At 50.0% G+C, this 13,640-nt stretch overlaps 1 protein-coding gene across 2 annotated transcripts in view; it reads left to right on the plus strand.

Moving 5' to 3' along the window:
- The window catches only part of SALL3 (spalt like transcription factor 3), a gene marked incomplete at both ends in the record, with an annotated part of 17,073 nt that extends 14,773 nt beyond the window's left edge, over positions 1–2,300 (plus strand). Inside the window, 3 exons of one of the 2 annotated variants that reach the window (XM_079717832.1) lie at positions 1–161; positions 378–718; positions 1,869–2,300. The exon at positions 1–161 is cut by the window's left edge and continues 2,764 nt beyond it. In XM_079717832.1, the coding sequence (XP_079573958.1) occupies positions 1–161; positions 378–718; positions 1,869–2,300 (934 nt within the window). Of the gene's footprint in view, positions 719–1,868 lie in introns of both variants that reach the window. The other variant, XM_079717831.1, reaches the window with a different exon arrangement.
- Positions 2,301–13,640: the final 11,340 nt, after the last annotated feature.

A 13,640-nucleotide genomic window follows, 5' to 3' on the forward strand; every position in this document is an offset into this window, starting at 1 on the left:
GGAGGAGCCGCTGGAGATGCCCCTGAAGACGGAGAGGCAGGACAGCCCGCCCCCCGGGCCCGAGAACGGAGGGGCGCTGGACCTGACGGCCCCCCACCCCGGCCGGCCGGCCATCAAGGAGGAGGCCCCCTGTAGCCTGCTGTTCCTGAGCCGAGATCGGGGTAAGTGTGCGAGCACTGCGTGTCGTGTCTGTGCGAAGCCTTTTGCTTGCAGGAGCGCGCTGGAGATCCACCTCCGCAGGCACACCAAGGAGCGGCCGTTCGTCTGCGCGGCCTGCGGGCGCGGCTGCTCCACCCTGGGTAACTTAAAGCAGCACTTGCTGACCCACAGGTTGCGCAAGCCGCTTCCCCAGTTGCTTGACCCCAGCTTTGCTCTAGGTCCCGGCCAGGGCACCCCGAGCCTGGGTCCCGGCTCCGCACCCACCACGATCAAAATGGAAGTGAACGGGCACAGCAAGGCCGGCCCGTTGGCCGAGGGCCCGCCGCTGCCGGCTCCCATCCAGGTGCCTGCCGGGCCCCCGACGGTGATGAGCCCCGGCCTCGCACCCATGCTGGCCCCCCCGCCGCGCCGGACACCCAAGCAGCACAACTGCCAGTCGTGCGGGAAGACCTTCTCCTCGGCCAGCGCCCTGCAGATCCACGAGCGCACCCACACCGGGGAGAAGCCCTTCGGCTGCACCATCTGCGGGAGAGCGTTCACCACCAAGGGCAACCTCAAGGTGAGGGCCGCCCGGGAAGCCCCCGCGTCCACCTCCTGTGGTCCCGGCCAGGGGCACGGCTGCTGCGGAGCCCCCGAGAGACAGCGCGGCGTGTGCCTGTGTGGCGTGTGGTGTGAGCGCGCTTGTGTGTTATGGGTGAGTCTGCGCTGTATGTGTGCCTGCGTGTGCGCGTTGCCTGCGGTGCTCCCCACACGTGTGCGGTGGCAGTGGGGAGCTTGCCTTCCACGCGGGCCCGCCCTCCCCTTGAGGAGCTGGTGCTGCCCGTGTGGCTGCAGGGTGTCGGGGTGACACTCGCTGGCTGACAGGGCAGGCCCAGGGCCGGTGCTGCCTGGAGTCCAGTGGGACACTAATACCAAGAGAACCGGGCCTGTAGGTGCTCGCAGGGGATGCAAGTGAAGCAAATCCCGCCCCAGGGCCAGGGGTCAGATCTGTGGTCTTGGCCTCATGGCCGCCACGAGGGCCCAGCGGGCATCTGGGAGAAGCTTCCCAGCCTGAGGGCCGGGGGAGGGGAGGACGGTACAACGTCGTCACGTTCGCATCTGAGATACGGCCACGCTGCCCGTTTTCCCCGGAGGTGTGGAGTGTGTGGCCGGGCACCGAGGACCCATCCAGGGCCGTGCCCACACCCTCAGGGGAGTGTGCCGCTTTGCAGCCCACGTCAAGTGCCTGCGTGGGTCTCAGGGACCCCTCAGGGACCTCCGCTTGCTGGTAGGATGAAAGGCTCTGCTGACCACAGGTGCCCAGACGTTCCCGCCGTGTCCGAGAGAAAACCAGACACGGGCACAGTGAAGCCAGGAGTTCTGAGTATAAGCCAACTTGGGGGGTGGGGCAAGAGCTTTTGAGACCCTCCGGGTGGCCCGTGGGTCTGACGCCTTAGGGGGGAAATGATTCCATCAAGCTGTGAGCTGAAGGGAACATCCGTTAGCTCATCGGTCGGCTTGTTCTGTGTACTTGACAAAAGAAAATGTTGCAGGTTCAAATATAAGATGCTCAGAAAAGCTCACCTAACAAGTTTGTTGTCCCAAACGAATGCTTAGGCTGGGGAAGAGGGGAAGGAAAGGAGCTGGAAGGAGTCCCCGGGTCCTCGGGCGTCTCTGTGACCCCAGGGCTGGGTGCACTCACGCCGGGGTGTGTCTCGTGTCCCCCGCAGGTGCACATGGGCACCCACATGTGGAACAACGCCCCTGCCAGGCGCGGCCGTCGCCTGTCGGTGGAGAACCCCATGGCCCTGCTGGGCGGTGACGCCCTGAAGTTCTCCGAGATGTTCCAGAAGGATCTGGCCGCACGGGCCATGAACGTGGACCCCAGCTTTTGGAACCAGTACGCCGCAGCCATCACCAACGGGCTGGCCATGAAGAACAATGAGATCTCCGTCATCCAGAACGGAGGCCTCCCCCAGCTCCCAGTAAGTCTTGGGGGAAGCGCGCTCCCCTCCCTGGGCTCCCTGGCTGCCGGGCTGGACAAAGCGCGGCCTGGCAGCAGCCCGCCCATCGCGGGGCTGGACAAAGCCAAGTCGGACGCGGGAGCCGGCCGGCCGTTCACGCGGCTCATTGAGGATAACAAGGAGATCGGGATTAACTAGCCGCGTCCCTGCCCCGTGGGTCCCCTTCCCCGCCCACCCAGAGCAGGAAAGACGTCACCGGGTGGCTGCCCGAGGCGGCCTCACCCGCCGCCCGGCGCGCCTTTCGCCGTGAGCTTGACCGTCCTCGAGAACTCGGCAGCCTTTGAAATAGATTTAAGTCAAAAAGAGACGTCCTCGGAGAGCCACCTTGGGAACAGAAGGGTCTCAGAGCACATCCATTCCATCCCTCCAAAGCGCAGCAGTGCCCAGAGGGGGCTCCCCACCCTATTCCAGGAAACTCGTTCAGTGGTTTTGTTCGAATTAGTTGGAAACTTGAACTCTGTCATTTAGAACTCTTATCTCGAAGATGTGGTCTAGTGCTCCGGACGCTGTGTAGCATGGCAGTACCTTCGTCTGTAGTATTTATGATGTTAAGATGATGCGGGTAACAGACGATACAGCCCAACTTTAACGGAAGCTTTTGTACTGCAGAATACATCTGGCTGTGTGATTTTTGTTTTTTAAGGCAAGATTTGTTTTACTATAAATAAGTGGGTTATTTCCATGCAGGCAAAATTGTGAAGTTCTGTTAGGAAAAAGCATGCTTTTCGTGTGCAAGCACCTGTCAGTAACAAGCCTTTTTTTTTTTTTTTTTTTTTTAATTTAAATGTTTGTAGCTGCTATGTGGATAGTGTTCTCTAGCGTGGTGTGTAGCCCAGCCATTGGGAACAAGTTACAGACAGACACCACCGTGAATTATTCACAACGTTATAGCAGTTGTGAGTAAATATTTCGCATTATCAAAGCTGTACAATAAAAAGGTAATGTTTGTATAATGTGGTTGAAAACTCTTAATTTATACTCTTGCACTTTTAGTATTTTGTATTAGGGAGGTTTGTCTATAATTGGAAAATTTTAAAAGATGTAAAGTATTTTATAAAGAGTACTTTGATTGAAGGAAAATGAAGAGGAAAAAAAAAAAGAAAAAAAAGCTGTTACAGTCTTAGGTCAACCGATATGAGAAATCTGTGCTCCTTAACCGGAAAAGCCACCAAGACTTGTCAGTTCCTCAATAAGCTAGGGCCCACTGTTTCTTAAATTAAATGATTTAACTTTTCTACAAAGCCCATTTAAAAACTTGACCACCCTAAGAACACGTTGATGAATTCATCTTAGGACTGTGACACCAGTACAAGCCAGGAAGTAACCGAGAGGGCGCTGCATAGGTATGATGTTACTGCAGCCTCTGCGCTCTTTCTCACATGCCCCCCGGACGAGAGTTTGACTGCCTGCGAGGCCTGCTTTTGTGCTCAATAAACTGCAGAGAGGTGTCGGGTGTCAGGCAGTATAATCAGTCATAACTGGGACGTTTTTCTGAGTTCCTGATTTATTTATTATCTTCTCAGATGAAAACAAAGCACACTGTCATCTGATCAAAGTACAGTCTCGTGCTGGTGATTCTGTCCATTGCCCCGTGTCAGGAAAGGGCCCTGGGCAGGTGCCGGGCGGCAGGGCTGAGCCAGGCCCGCACAGAAGTGTTGCGTGTTCTACCTCATTTTGTGCATTGCAAGCATGCTGGAGTCTGAGACCGTGAACTTCCTCTGGCAGTGCTGTCCCAGGTCGTCGTGGGTGGCCGGGTGACAGTGCGAGGGGCTGAGTCCCCGAGGAAGCAGTCGAGCCTTCTCAGTTGAAACCGAGAAATAGGACCATCTTTCCAACACAACCACAGCAACAAGTCACATCGTGTCACTGAACAGAGTTTCAAAGACTCACAGATAAGCAGACCTAGCAGTGATCTCTGTCGGAAATGAACCCTGAACTCTCCAGCTCTGTTTCCCTCGCAGATGGGATGGAGTGTGCCCGGGGGTACCCTCTCTTCTCACGGGATGGGTCGGGGGTGTCCCAGCGTCGGGAAGAGAAAACTGAGGTGCTCGGTGTCGCTGTGTTTCAGCAGTGAATGTTCTTATTATTTATGTGTCCTTTTTGGTGTGATTTTTTTTTTCCTTTTTGGTTAGTATTTGGTACCATGTAGTGTTCTCTCCTCGCAAAAGGGTGTGTATATAACATAAGAAAAGAGAAATGTAAAGTGCTGTAAATAAGATGGCTCATGACGGGACAGTGAGACTGTCCCCACCCTGTGCTCAGGGCGAGGCCGTCCCTCTCCGCATGGTGAAGAGACACTATTTTTCTATTGCAACACCGTGTAGGGCCAGGGGCCTCCCTGAACCAGTGGAGAATTGTTACCCAGATCCAATATTTTTTATGATGAAATCTGTGGCTTGACACATCTACTGATTGAAATGGATGTCTTAGTCTAGGTTCCTATTTTTGTCACATGGAATTGAATAAAATGCAGGATGTGATATTTCTGAATGGCGTTCCTTGATTATTCTAATGGAGAAAGTGGAATTTGAGGTTATGGCCATTGATGGTGGATGTATATTCGTGGTATTTCTCCAAGGAAAGTCACTGAGTTCTGACAGCTTAGATTTATTAAGCCGTATCTAAGCGTGTCTTGATTGGTCTCGAAATTTTCATGTTTCACCTTTTTCTAAAATAAAAATGCAGCCTCCTAACTGTGGATTTTTTTTTAATTTACGTCTTTGATGGAAGAAGATGCAGTAGAAAATGCTTAATTATTAGAGACTGTTGGCAGTGTCCCAAAACGACTACACTCTGAATTATCATCCCATTGTCGGCATTGAGGGAAAATATCGGCTCTTCGGGTCCCTTGAAAACTAGATCGCTGCGCCTCTAGTGACAATTTGGGAGGGAGGTGTGGGGAGCACAGTGTGGCCGCTGTCGGCAGCCTGCGCCTGTGAGTTCCAGATGGAGGATACCCTTCACTTGAAAAGAAGCTTTACCTTGCCGAGAACATTTGAGAAGACTTAAAACTTTAAATCATTTAATAGCTCCTGGATTACAAGATATACAATCCATTTCTTCTTTTTAAAAAATAACTACTGATACCTAGAAGCCACAGTAAACTTCACCTGGGAAATGCTGGGTGATTTTGAAGACGCTATAAGGTACTAACCACTAAACTAACTGCCCAGCCTCCCGGCAGGTATCGTATAATCATAAGCCTTAGGAATTAAACCCTTTTGATTGCCGAGCTAGAGAGAAATCACGAGATACAAACCTCAGATAGTAAAGTGACTTTTTTTTACATATGGTAAGGAAATAGCAAAGATTTCTACAATCATTTAAAGTAATTAATATAAGTTAAAATGCAAGGGAAAAGAAAAGAGATTTAGTTCTTATTTCAAAAACGTTTCCAACATAAAACCGGAGGTGTTCGGGCTTAACGAGCCTGGGTATTTACTTCTTTCTGACATCAATTCTGGCTGCTCAGACCATATATCAAAGAATCATAAATGCCAACAATCCCTAAAAATTATTTGTTTAAATATATATCTATTCTGAGTTCATTACAGGAACCGTTAACATTTCAGACTAATTAAAAAGTATTGCTTAAGGGCTAAAAAGCAATTGTTTTTAAACCCTCACTGTTTAATTTTGTCCCCGTGAAAGCTTGAAGGCAGCCTGGGTTCCCTACCTGCTTTTCCTCTGTGCTTGGCAGACAGCGCCCAGCTCCTGCTTCGGCTTTAAGAAGCTGCAGCAAACATCAGGGGTGTTTCTTTATTACCGGGCTGCACGGACGTTTCCAGCCCAACCGCCTTCAACTCTCTGTATTTATTTTGGCTGTCTGTCTAAACCGCGGAAGTCCAAACCCCTCATTTCTTTCCTTCGGTGCATGCTTGCAGTGGATAATAATGTCACATACGTGTAATTCTGTGTCCTGCCTGTCACCTTGCGAGCATGCCTGCCAACCTGTGGGCCTCCTGGTTCAGTCTTTGTGTTTAAAATCCTGTGCTCATTTGCTAATTACCGGCACTGAGGCAGGTGTTCATTCCTTCATGAAGTTTTTTAGGGACACAGTGCGTCTTTGAAAAACAGAGGCTGTGAAACGTTTCTATCAGCAGCAGGTCTCTTGGCTGATTTTTAGCTACAGGAAGATTTTATCTACAGGATATTCAATACAAAACTAGGAAAAAAATTAAGTCCCCCTTTTCTTTTGCACTTAAGTGGGAAATACTGCATGTTGTTTCAGCATTTTTTATGAAGGGAAAACTTTAAAATGAAATCACCATAGAAACATTGTCCTGCCGTTCTCCTGTCCACAGTTTTGCGCCAAGTCACCAGGCGTGAGCGTGTGGGCATCGCCCCGAGTGGCCCAGGTTGGCTGCTCCGCAGTGAGGCTCGGGCAGGGGACAGGTGGGGACAGGGCCAGGCTGCCCGCTTGCCTGGCTGTGCCCTGTGAAAACTGCAGCCTTCCCTCCTCGCTCTGCTTCCTGATCTGTAACAACGGGGGAGAATTTGATCCTTAAAAGTTCCTCTTCTAAGAACCGGTGTTGTTTTTTTTTTTTTAAAGAACTACTACTAATGTACATCTTTCTTCCTCCCCCCAAAAAATTCACTAGACAGGCTAATTGACGGTATTTGTACAGAGAGAAAATACAAATGATTACCTAAGAATATAAATATTGAAAAATCTATTACAAATGACTTTGCTAAAGAAAATATGTGGAATCATATTTGGACCATGAAAAATGTGTTGGTATCTTTGATTTTTTTAATCATTAAATTTATTGAAGCTTTTTAAAATGCAACTATATTTAAGGTAAAATAAAGTCAATCTCTGTGAACATTATGCTGACTGCACTTTCTATCAGAAAAGAGACTTTTTTAAATGGTTTGGTTTTTGTCCTGTGAACTGTACACCTCACATGCAGCGCCTCGTTGAGGTAATTAATATACGTCTGTCTATACATCGATATATTCAAAAGAGGATGCAGTTAAAAGCAGGTGTTATCTCTCATTCTTTTAGCGAAAGATTGGGAACCTAACTATTAACATTGGGTGTGCTGTCCTGATTTATAACCGCATCAGCGGCCTGTGGCCTGACTTCTTTGGAAGCCTTAGAGATTGTACTTGGGGGGCTGTACCTCACCCCCTTACGGCTGAATTCAGGGTTGCACTGAGCGCCGCACGCAAGCCAGTGGGAGATGATCAGAAAGTTGGTGAGACAGGAAGGAGGAAAGTGGTGTCATCGATGTAAGAGTACAGTTGTGTTCTGTTCTATCAAAGGTTCTCTACGCCACTAAATGGAAAACATGATTCATAAGCCCCCTGAAGTAAAGGGATCTGTGCGTATCCGTGTGAATCACTCACTGTATCTGATTCAAACGTGGAAATAAATGTCTGATTACCGTAGTCCAAAATGTCCTTATTTGTGAACATGGGAATTTTGCAAACTCCCCCAAACACTTTCTAAACTGGTGTGATGTGCGTATTTTTAAATCACAGTATTATCTATAAATTGGAAAGTTGCAGAAGTGTGAGTTCCTTCACGTTCCATCTAGCACTTTCAGTGCTCACTGATTCCATTTATTAATTTTCTTTCTGGCTTAACCTCCAGGACACCTGAATTTTCGTAACGTTTTACAAGTAGAGACATAAATATTTAAATGACCAAAGTTGTCACATTTCTTTTATAACTGGCGTATCTCTTGATTATATACATGTTATAAAGCATTTCTATTGTATTTCACTTTTTCTATTTACGGTACCAAGGACACCTTAGGAAAAGCTCTCGTTATGACCTAAACTTACCCAGAAGAAGAAATATGTCACACCTGCCCACAAACACCACCGCCGAGGAAAAACAAGCAGGCTTAGAAAAAATATTTTCCACCCTTCGGATGGTGAAAGTTTTAGGGATACACAGTAGGAAAAGCATCTAGAAACTTCCCCGCACATTCAAATAATTGAGAGATAAGTTAGATTTTGAATTCATTTTCCTTCACTAATAAGCCTAGAGTTGTTTGGTTTTTTCCCCCTAGGAAATCGGCTGGTCTAGGAACAGTTCTTGGGGTAATGATTGTGCTTCAGAGCACGAAGCATGAACATTTCCTTTAGACTTTGTCTTTCAGCATTTTCATTCTTTATTTGGTTTCTTGTTTGGGGCTTCTTGTTTTGCTGTTTGTGACGTTTAGTAACAGAGCTTTAGGTGCTGCCCCTACATTCAGAGGCAATACGGGTAGGGGTTTGGGGTCACCGAGAAAAGAGTTCTGGAACCCAGATGTTTCCTATTTGGGACTTTAAAAAATTGTAGATAATTGAAAAGAGGTAGGTGCTGTGAAGGCATTCTCTTCTAAAGGTGAACAATTCACTTATGTGACATCGTCTGCAGACACTTGGGCTGAATAAGTCACCCAGCCGGCACATCATTTCACCCCCAAAATGACTAAAGCTCTTTATTTACTACATACGGAGAAAAAACCACCACCTTATAAAAGAAGCGAATCTTGAAACTGTACCAGCAGTGGAAATAAACACTAACAGAGACATAAAGAATATAAAACTCACCAACATCTCAGAGAGTTTTATAGCTGCATTAACCTCATAGATTTTCAATTAAGAGCTATAGGCAATTTAGGAAAATGAAGTTGATCAATAAATATTTGTAAATGATTAGCTTTTCCTGAGGACAACGATACATTTTTCATAACCTCGGTACATTTTATAGGACTTGAACAAATCCTGGCATATTGTTTAAGGTAATGAGTCTCCCAACTCGTTTGTTACAATGAACTGCTTCCTCATCCACTGAAAGACCCTTCCTTTATGTTTCTCCCTTTGCATTGCCGTACCTTATCCAGAGTTTATCTCCTGGCTTGGTGTTTCTGTTTTTTCAATTTTTGTTTTAACCTTGATTCTGCCACTTTTGTCAGCTGTTTTGCTGGAAAATAGTAGGAAAGCAAGTTATAAATTAACAATCATAATTCGGGGGACTTCCCTGGTGGTCCAATGGTTAGGATTCGGCGCTTTCACTGCCGTGGCCCCGGTTCAATCCCTCGTCGGGGATCTGAGGTCCCACAAGCCACGCGGTGCGGCCAAAAAATAAATAAAAATGAAAATAAAAATCATAACTTGGTTATTTTCAAGGCTGGTCCCTGAGGCCAAGCTCTGAGCCCAGTCATCTTTCTCTTCCACTGGGCTGAATTACTCAGTTTTAGATATATAGACTCTGTCTTCGAAGAAATGAAAATCATGCCTGGACTTGGTATTAACTGAAGACAAATTCAAAGTTTCCTCACAAGTCCTGAAAAGGGAAACTCAGAGATGAGTTAGCGTCTTGACACCCTCCCTTGTCTGCGGGCTTCACTTTGGCTCAAACAAAGCATCCTCTGTGGTGCTGAGGACTTACCTGGTGAGCCCCGTGGAGCCAGCTGAGAAATGCGTCTGCATGTCTGTGCAGGGAGGGAGTGAGAGACAGACAGAGACCCGTCCACCGCAGGGCCCATGCGTCTGCTGCCTGGAGACCCAGGCTCTTGCTCCCCCAGGACTGATATGATCCTGAAGACGACAGTGAACGGTGACCCAGTAGTTCATTTTGCCTTTCTTCTGTGGTTGATGGTATCTGACTTGATTCGCTTTGGGTGCATGAAGGGAATAAGTGTAGGCTATTTAAAATTATAAGTGCATTAAAATAGTACTTGTAATCACAGGAAAAAAAAGTACCACTATACCCCAAATCAAGCCTTAGTGAATGAACTACAAAGAGAACATAAGTACAAGATCTTGAAGAAAAACGGCATCGCCTGGCCCTTGATAAAGCTCACTTTTTAAAATATTCTTAAACCCCAATATTCATCTTAGTCAGTGATAAGAACTAATTTAAATTGTTTTGGTCTTCACTATTTTGTAGAAATTTCTACTTTATTGATAAGCTGTATGTGCCTGAAAAAGCAGCCCTTTAAGGATCAACTTTCTAAGGACATGCACTTAATTCAGCTTAGCAAATACCTGTTTGTCCAGAATAACAAGTTCAGCTTTTTGAGCAGAAAATAAAGCTGAGCTTAATTATTTTATTACTGCATACTCCCTGAGGTGAGAAAATGCTAGTTTCTCTAAACTTCGTGGGCAGAGAAAACAGCGTATGTTTGCAAGGGCAGCTTGGTTGTTATGTTGGAAAATATTGTGTCTCACATGCACTTTAAAATTGCGTGTTCAGGGCTTCCCTGGTGGTGCAGAGGTTGAGAGTCCGCCTGCCGATGCAGGGGACGCGGGTTCGTGCCCCGGTCCGGGAAAATCCCACATGCCGCGGAGCGGCTGGGCCCGTGAGCCATGGCCGCTGAGCCTGCGCGTCCGGAACCTGTGCTCCGCAAAGGGAGAGGCCACAACAGTGAGAGGCCCGCGTACCCCCCCCCCAAAAAAAATTGCGTATTCGGTATGACTTGTATTTACCCTGCTTTTGTAATTAAAGAGATAGGAGCTTTTCTTTGGATGCGTGGGAATTCCATTAACAGGGCGTTGGGTGTGAATGCAGCCTCCTCTTGCTTCCAGACGAGGCCCTGTCACACAGACGTGTAGGAGCCTTCTCTCTCCCCAGCAGTGACATCACGTCCCCACCTGCTGCTTCTCTAGGAGCTGCTGGGGGTTACTTTCCATCCCTGCCCTTACTGTAGCCCGGGATCTTTAAGGTGGAGTCTGTTTCCTTTAGAAACGTGAAACCAATGTTGAAACACTGCAACCTTTCTAAACATATAAAGTACAATACTTTCCAAAATTAACAATAAGATGGGGCGCAACACAAGTCCTCTGGCCCTTGGACGCAGGGATGCCCCCGGGTACCTGACGCTGCAGGGATGGAGTGCAGGTGCCCTCCTGGCTTCCGGCGGCTCCGCTCTGCCCCGCACCCCCGTGCCACCTCCAGGGCCCTGGCGCGGGGAGACCAGCCTCACGGCTCCTCCTCCTCCTCCAAGAATCCCCCGCCCCCGGATTCTGCCCCCAGAGCGCTGCGTCCTCGTGCGTCGGCCCCTGTGGACAGGCCGGGCCTGTCCCTGCGGGAAGAGCCCAGGCAGCCCGAGCGTCCCCAGCTGCGGGGTCGCAGAGACTTGCCTTGTGTAGGCATTCAGGGCGCCCTCAGCACCCGTCCCCGGGTGCGCACAGCGCGTTAGAACTCGGGACAGCAGAGGGTGGTGGGCAGGGCGGCCCTGAACGCGCAGGAAGCCGCACACCCACCAGCTGCCGGGAAGCGACTCGGGGCCCAAGGTCGGGCGGCCCAGGCACCGCAGGCTCCACGTCGCCCGTGGGGCGTCCTCCCGCAGGTCCCGGGCCAGGCCGCGGCCTCCCAGGGCTGCTGCCCAGTGGCGTCCCGCGGGTAGGAGCGTGCTCCCTGGCCGCCTGGGAGCCCCACCGTTTCGGGCAGGGGCCTCTGTCTCCGCAGGGGAGACCTGAGCCCATCTCTTGGGCAGTTTCCCGTCTCCTGGCCTACGGAGATCCTCCAACAAAGACCACCGGTGAGCGTGAGGGGACGGTGTGGGCTCGGTGAGGCCTCTGCGGGCTGGGGGGTCCCGGGGGCGCCGCAGGCCTGGCCGTGTCCAGGCTGAGATCGTAGAATGAGCCGTGGACCCGGTGAGGCCTCAGCGGGGCGGCTCTGCCGCCCCACGGGCTCGGTGGCCGTGAGCTCTGCCGGGAGACGGTATGAGGCGGCTCCAAGTTGCACGCGCACACACACACACCCGTGCCGCCTGCACGCTGAAATTCCCTAAGGTCCACGGTCTGCTCTGCCCATCCCCATCCCACAGGGCAGGGGGCCTCCCTGGGGTGTCCTTTACGAAGTGAGAACCAACAGTGCTTCCTCTTCCCTCTTTCTGATCTGGGGTCCGCTCACTAATGAGCCGCACTAGTTAGCTCTGGTCACTGAACAGAATTAACCTACAAAATAAGGGCAAATTATAACACACGTACGCACCGCGTAGAGGCCGGGATTCGAGCAAGGAAAGTCTGTGCCTGGGGCACATAAGGGTGATAAATACAACCAAAACATCTGTTCAAGCCTATATCAGTCCTGACTGCATTCGGGAGATGAGAGGTAGATATTAGGTAGGTAGGTAGATAGGTCGGTAGGTAGATGAATGGATGGTAGATGGATAGATGATGGACAGATGGATGATGGACGGATGGACGGATGATAGACGGATGGACGATAGCTGTTTCCTGTACTGTTGGAAGTAGAAGATGAATGAAATTCACTTCCTGCCCTCCAGAAGCGGCATTTAGGCAAGAGACACCCCCTGCTCAGACCACGCTGATGCCCCCCCCCGTGTTATTTCACCCTCAACCTTTCACACCTCCGCCTCTTTTCAGTGAGTATTCTGTCAAGCTCAGCAGTGGCCCTGGAGCTGGGGTGCGCGTCGGAATCACCTGGGAGCTGGTTACTCTGCAGATCCCTGTGCCCACCCAGGAGGCTCTGATTCACCAGGTCTGGTATGAGCGTTGAGATTTTGCATTTCTAATGGGTTCCCAGGTGATGTGGATGCTGCAGGTCCAGGGACCACACCTTGTGAAACCGCTGATGTAGTCACCAGAGCAGGGCTCTCAGCCCTAGCCGCTCATCAGAGTCACCGTGGAGATTTCCAAACCCAGCCAGCCTCTCTCCTGACCGAGTGAATCAGAACCACCGAGGGTAAAGCCCAGGATTCTAAACCGCCCCAGGCTTTGCAAAAGGATAACATCCAGCCTGCCTGGGGAATCTTGTTAAAATGCAGATTCTGACTTGATGTGTCTGGGGTGGGGCCTGGGATGCTGCATTTCTGCCAGCATCCCAGGGGAGGCGGCTGCTGCTGGTCCTGAGACCGCGCTCAGCAACGACAGAGGAAAAAGAAGTTTTGAATGCTGCTTAAAGACAGAAGTTCAGCGCCACCTGGGCACCCAGAGTCCATATGCTCTTCTTTTCCTGAGAACTTTCTTTCAGTTAAGTTTGCATTTGGCCACAGATAACAGACTCCCCATCTAACAGCTTCAGTAGAGGTTTACTCTTCTCATATAACCCAAAGTCCAGAACTGGGCAGTTGCTGGGGATGATTCGCTCTCCCATTGGTGCTCCCAGAGGCATTAATGCGTTGGTGTGTCCTCATGCTGCTCCCTCATGACCACAAGATGGCTGCTGCTGCTCCAGGTATCGCATTCACGCTCTCACGCTCATCTGTGTCGGCACGTGTGGCATCCATGTCAGAGGCCTTCTCATGGCCCGCAGCCAGTGACCCACCCTGGCACCTGCTGAGTGCCAGAGCCACACTGTGAACAGACATGAAGGCACTCGCCCTGTGTGTAGCGGGTGGCTCTGTGGGTGATGGTAACCCCAGACTTAATCTCACATTCACGAGAGGCACATTCCTGATTCTGGCTGTCACCTTCATGGCCGAACTCAAAGTCCTGCACGTAGTCCTAGCCCACTAAATAAGTGTTGGTGCACTGAAGTCAGCGTTATATATGCAGAAAATCCTCAAA

Source organism: Hyperoodon ampullatus, assembly GCF_949752795.1.
Source record: "Hyperoodon ampullatus genome assembly, chromosome: 13".
NCBI classification, from domain to species: Eukaryota; Metazoa; Chordata; class Mammalia; order Artiodactyla; family Ziphiidae; genus Hyperoodon; species Hyperoodon ampullatus.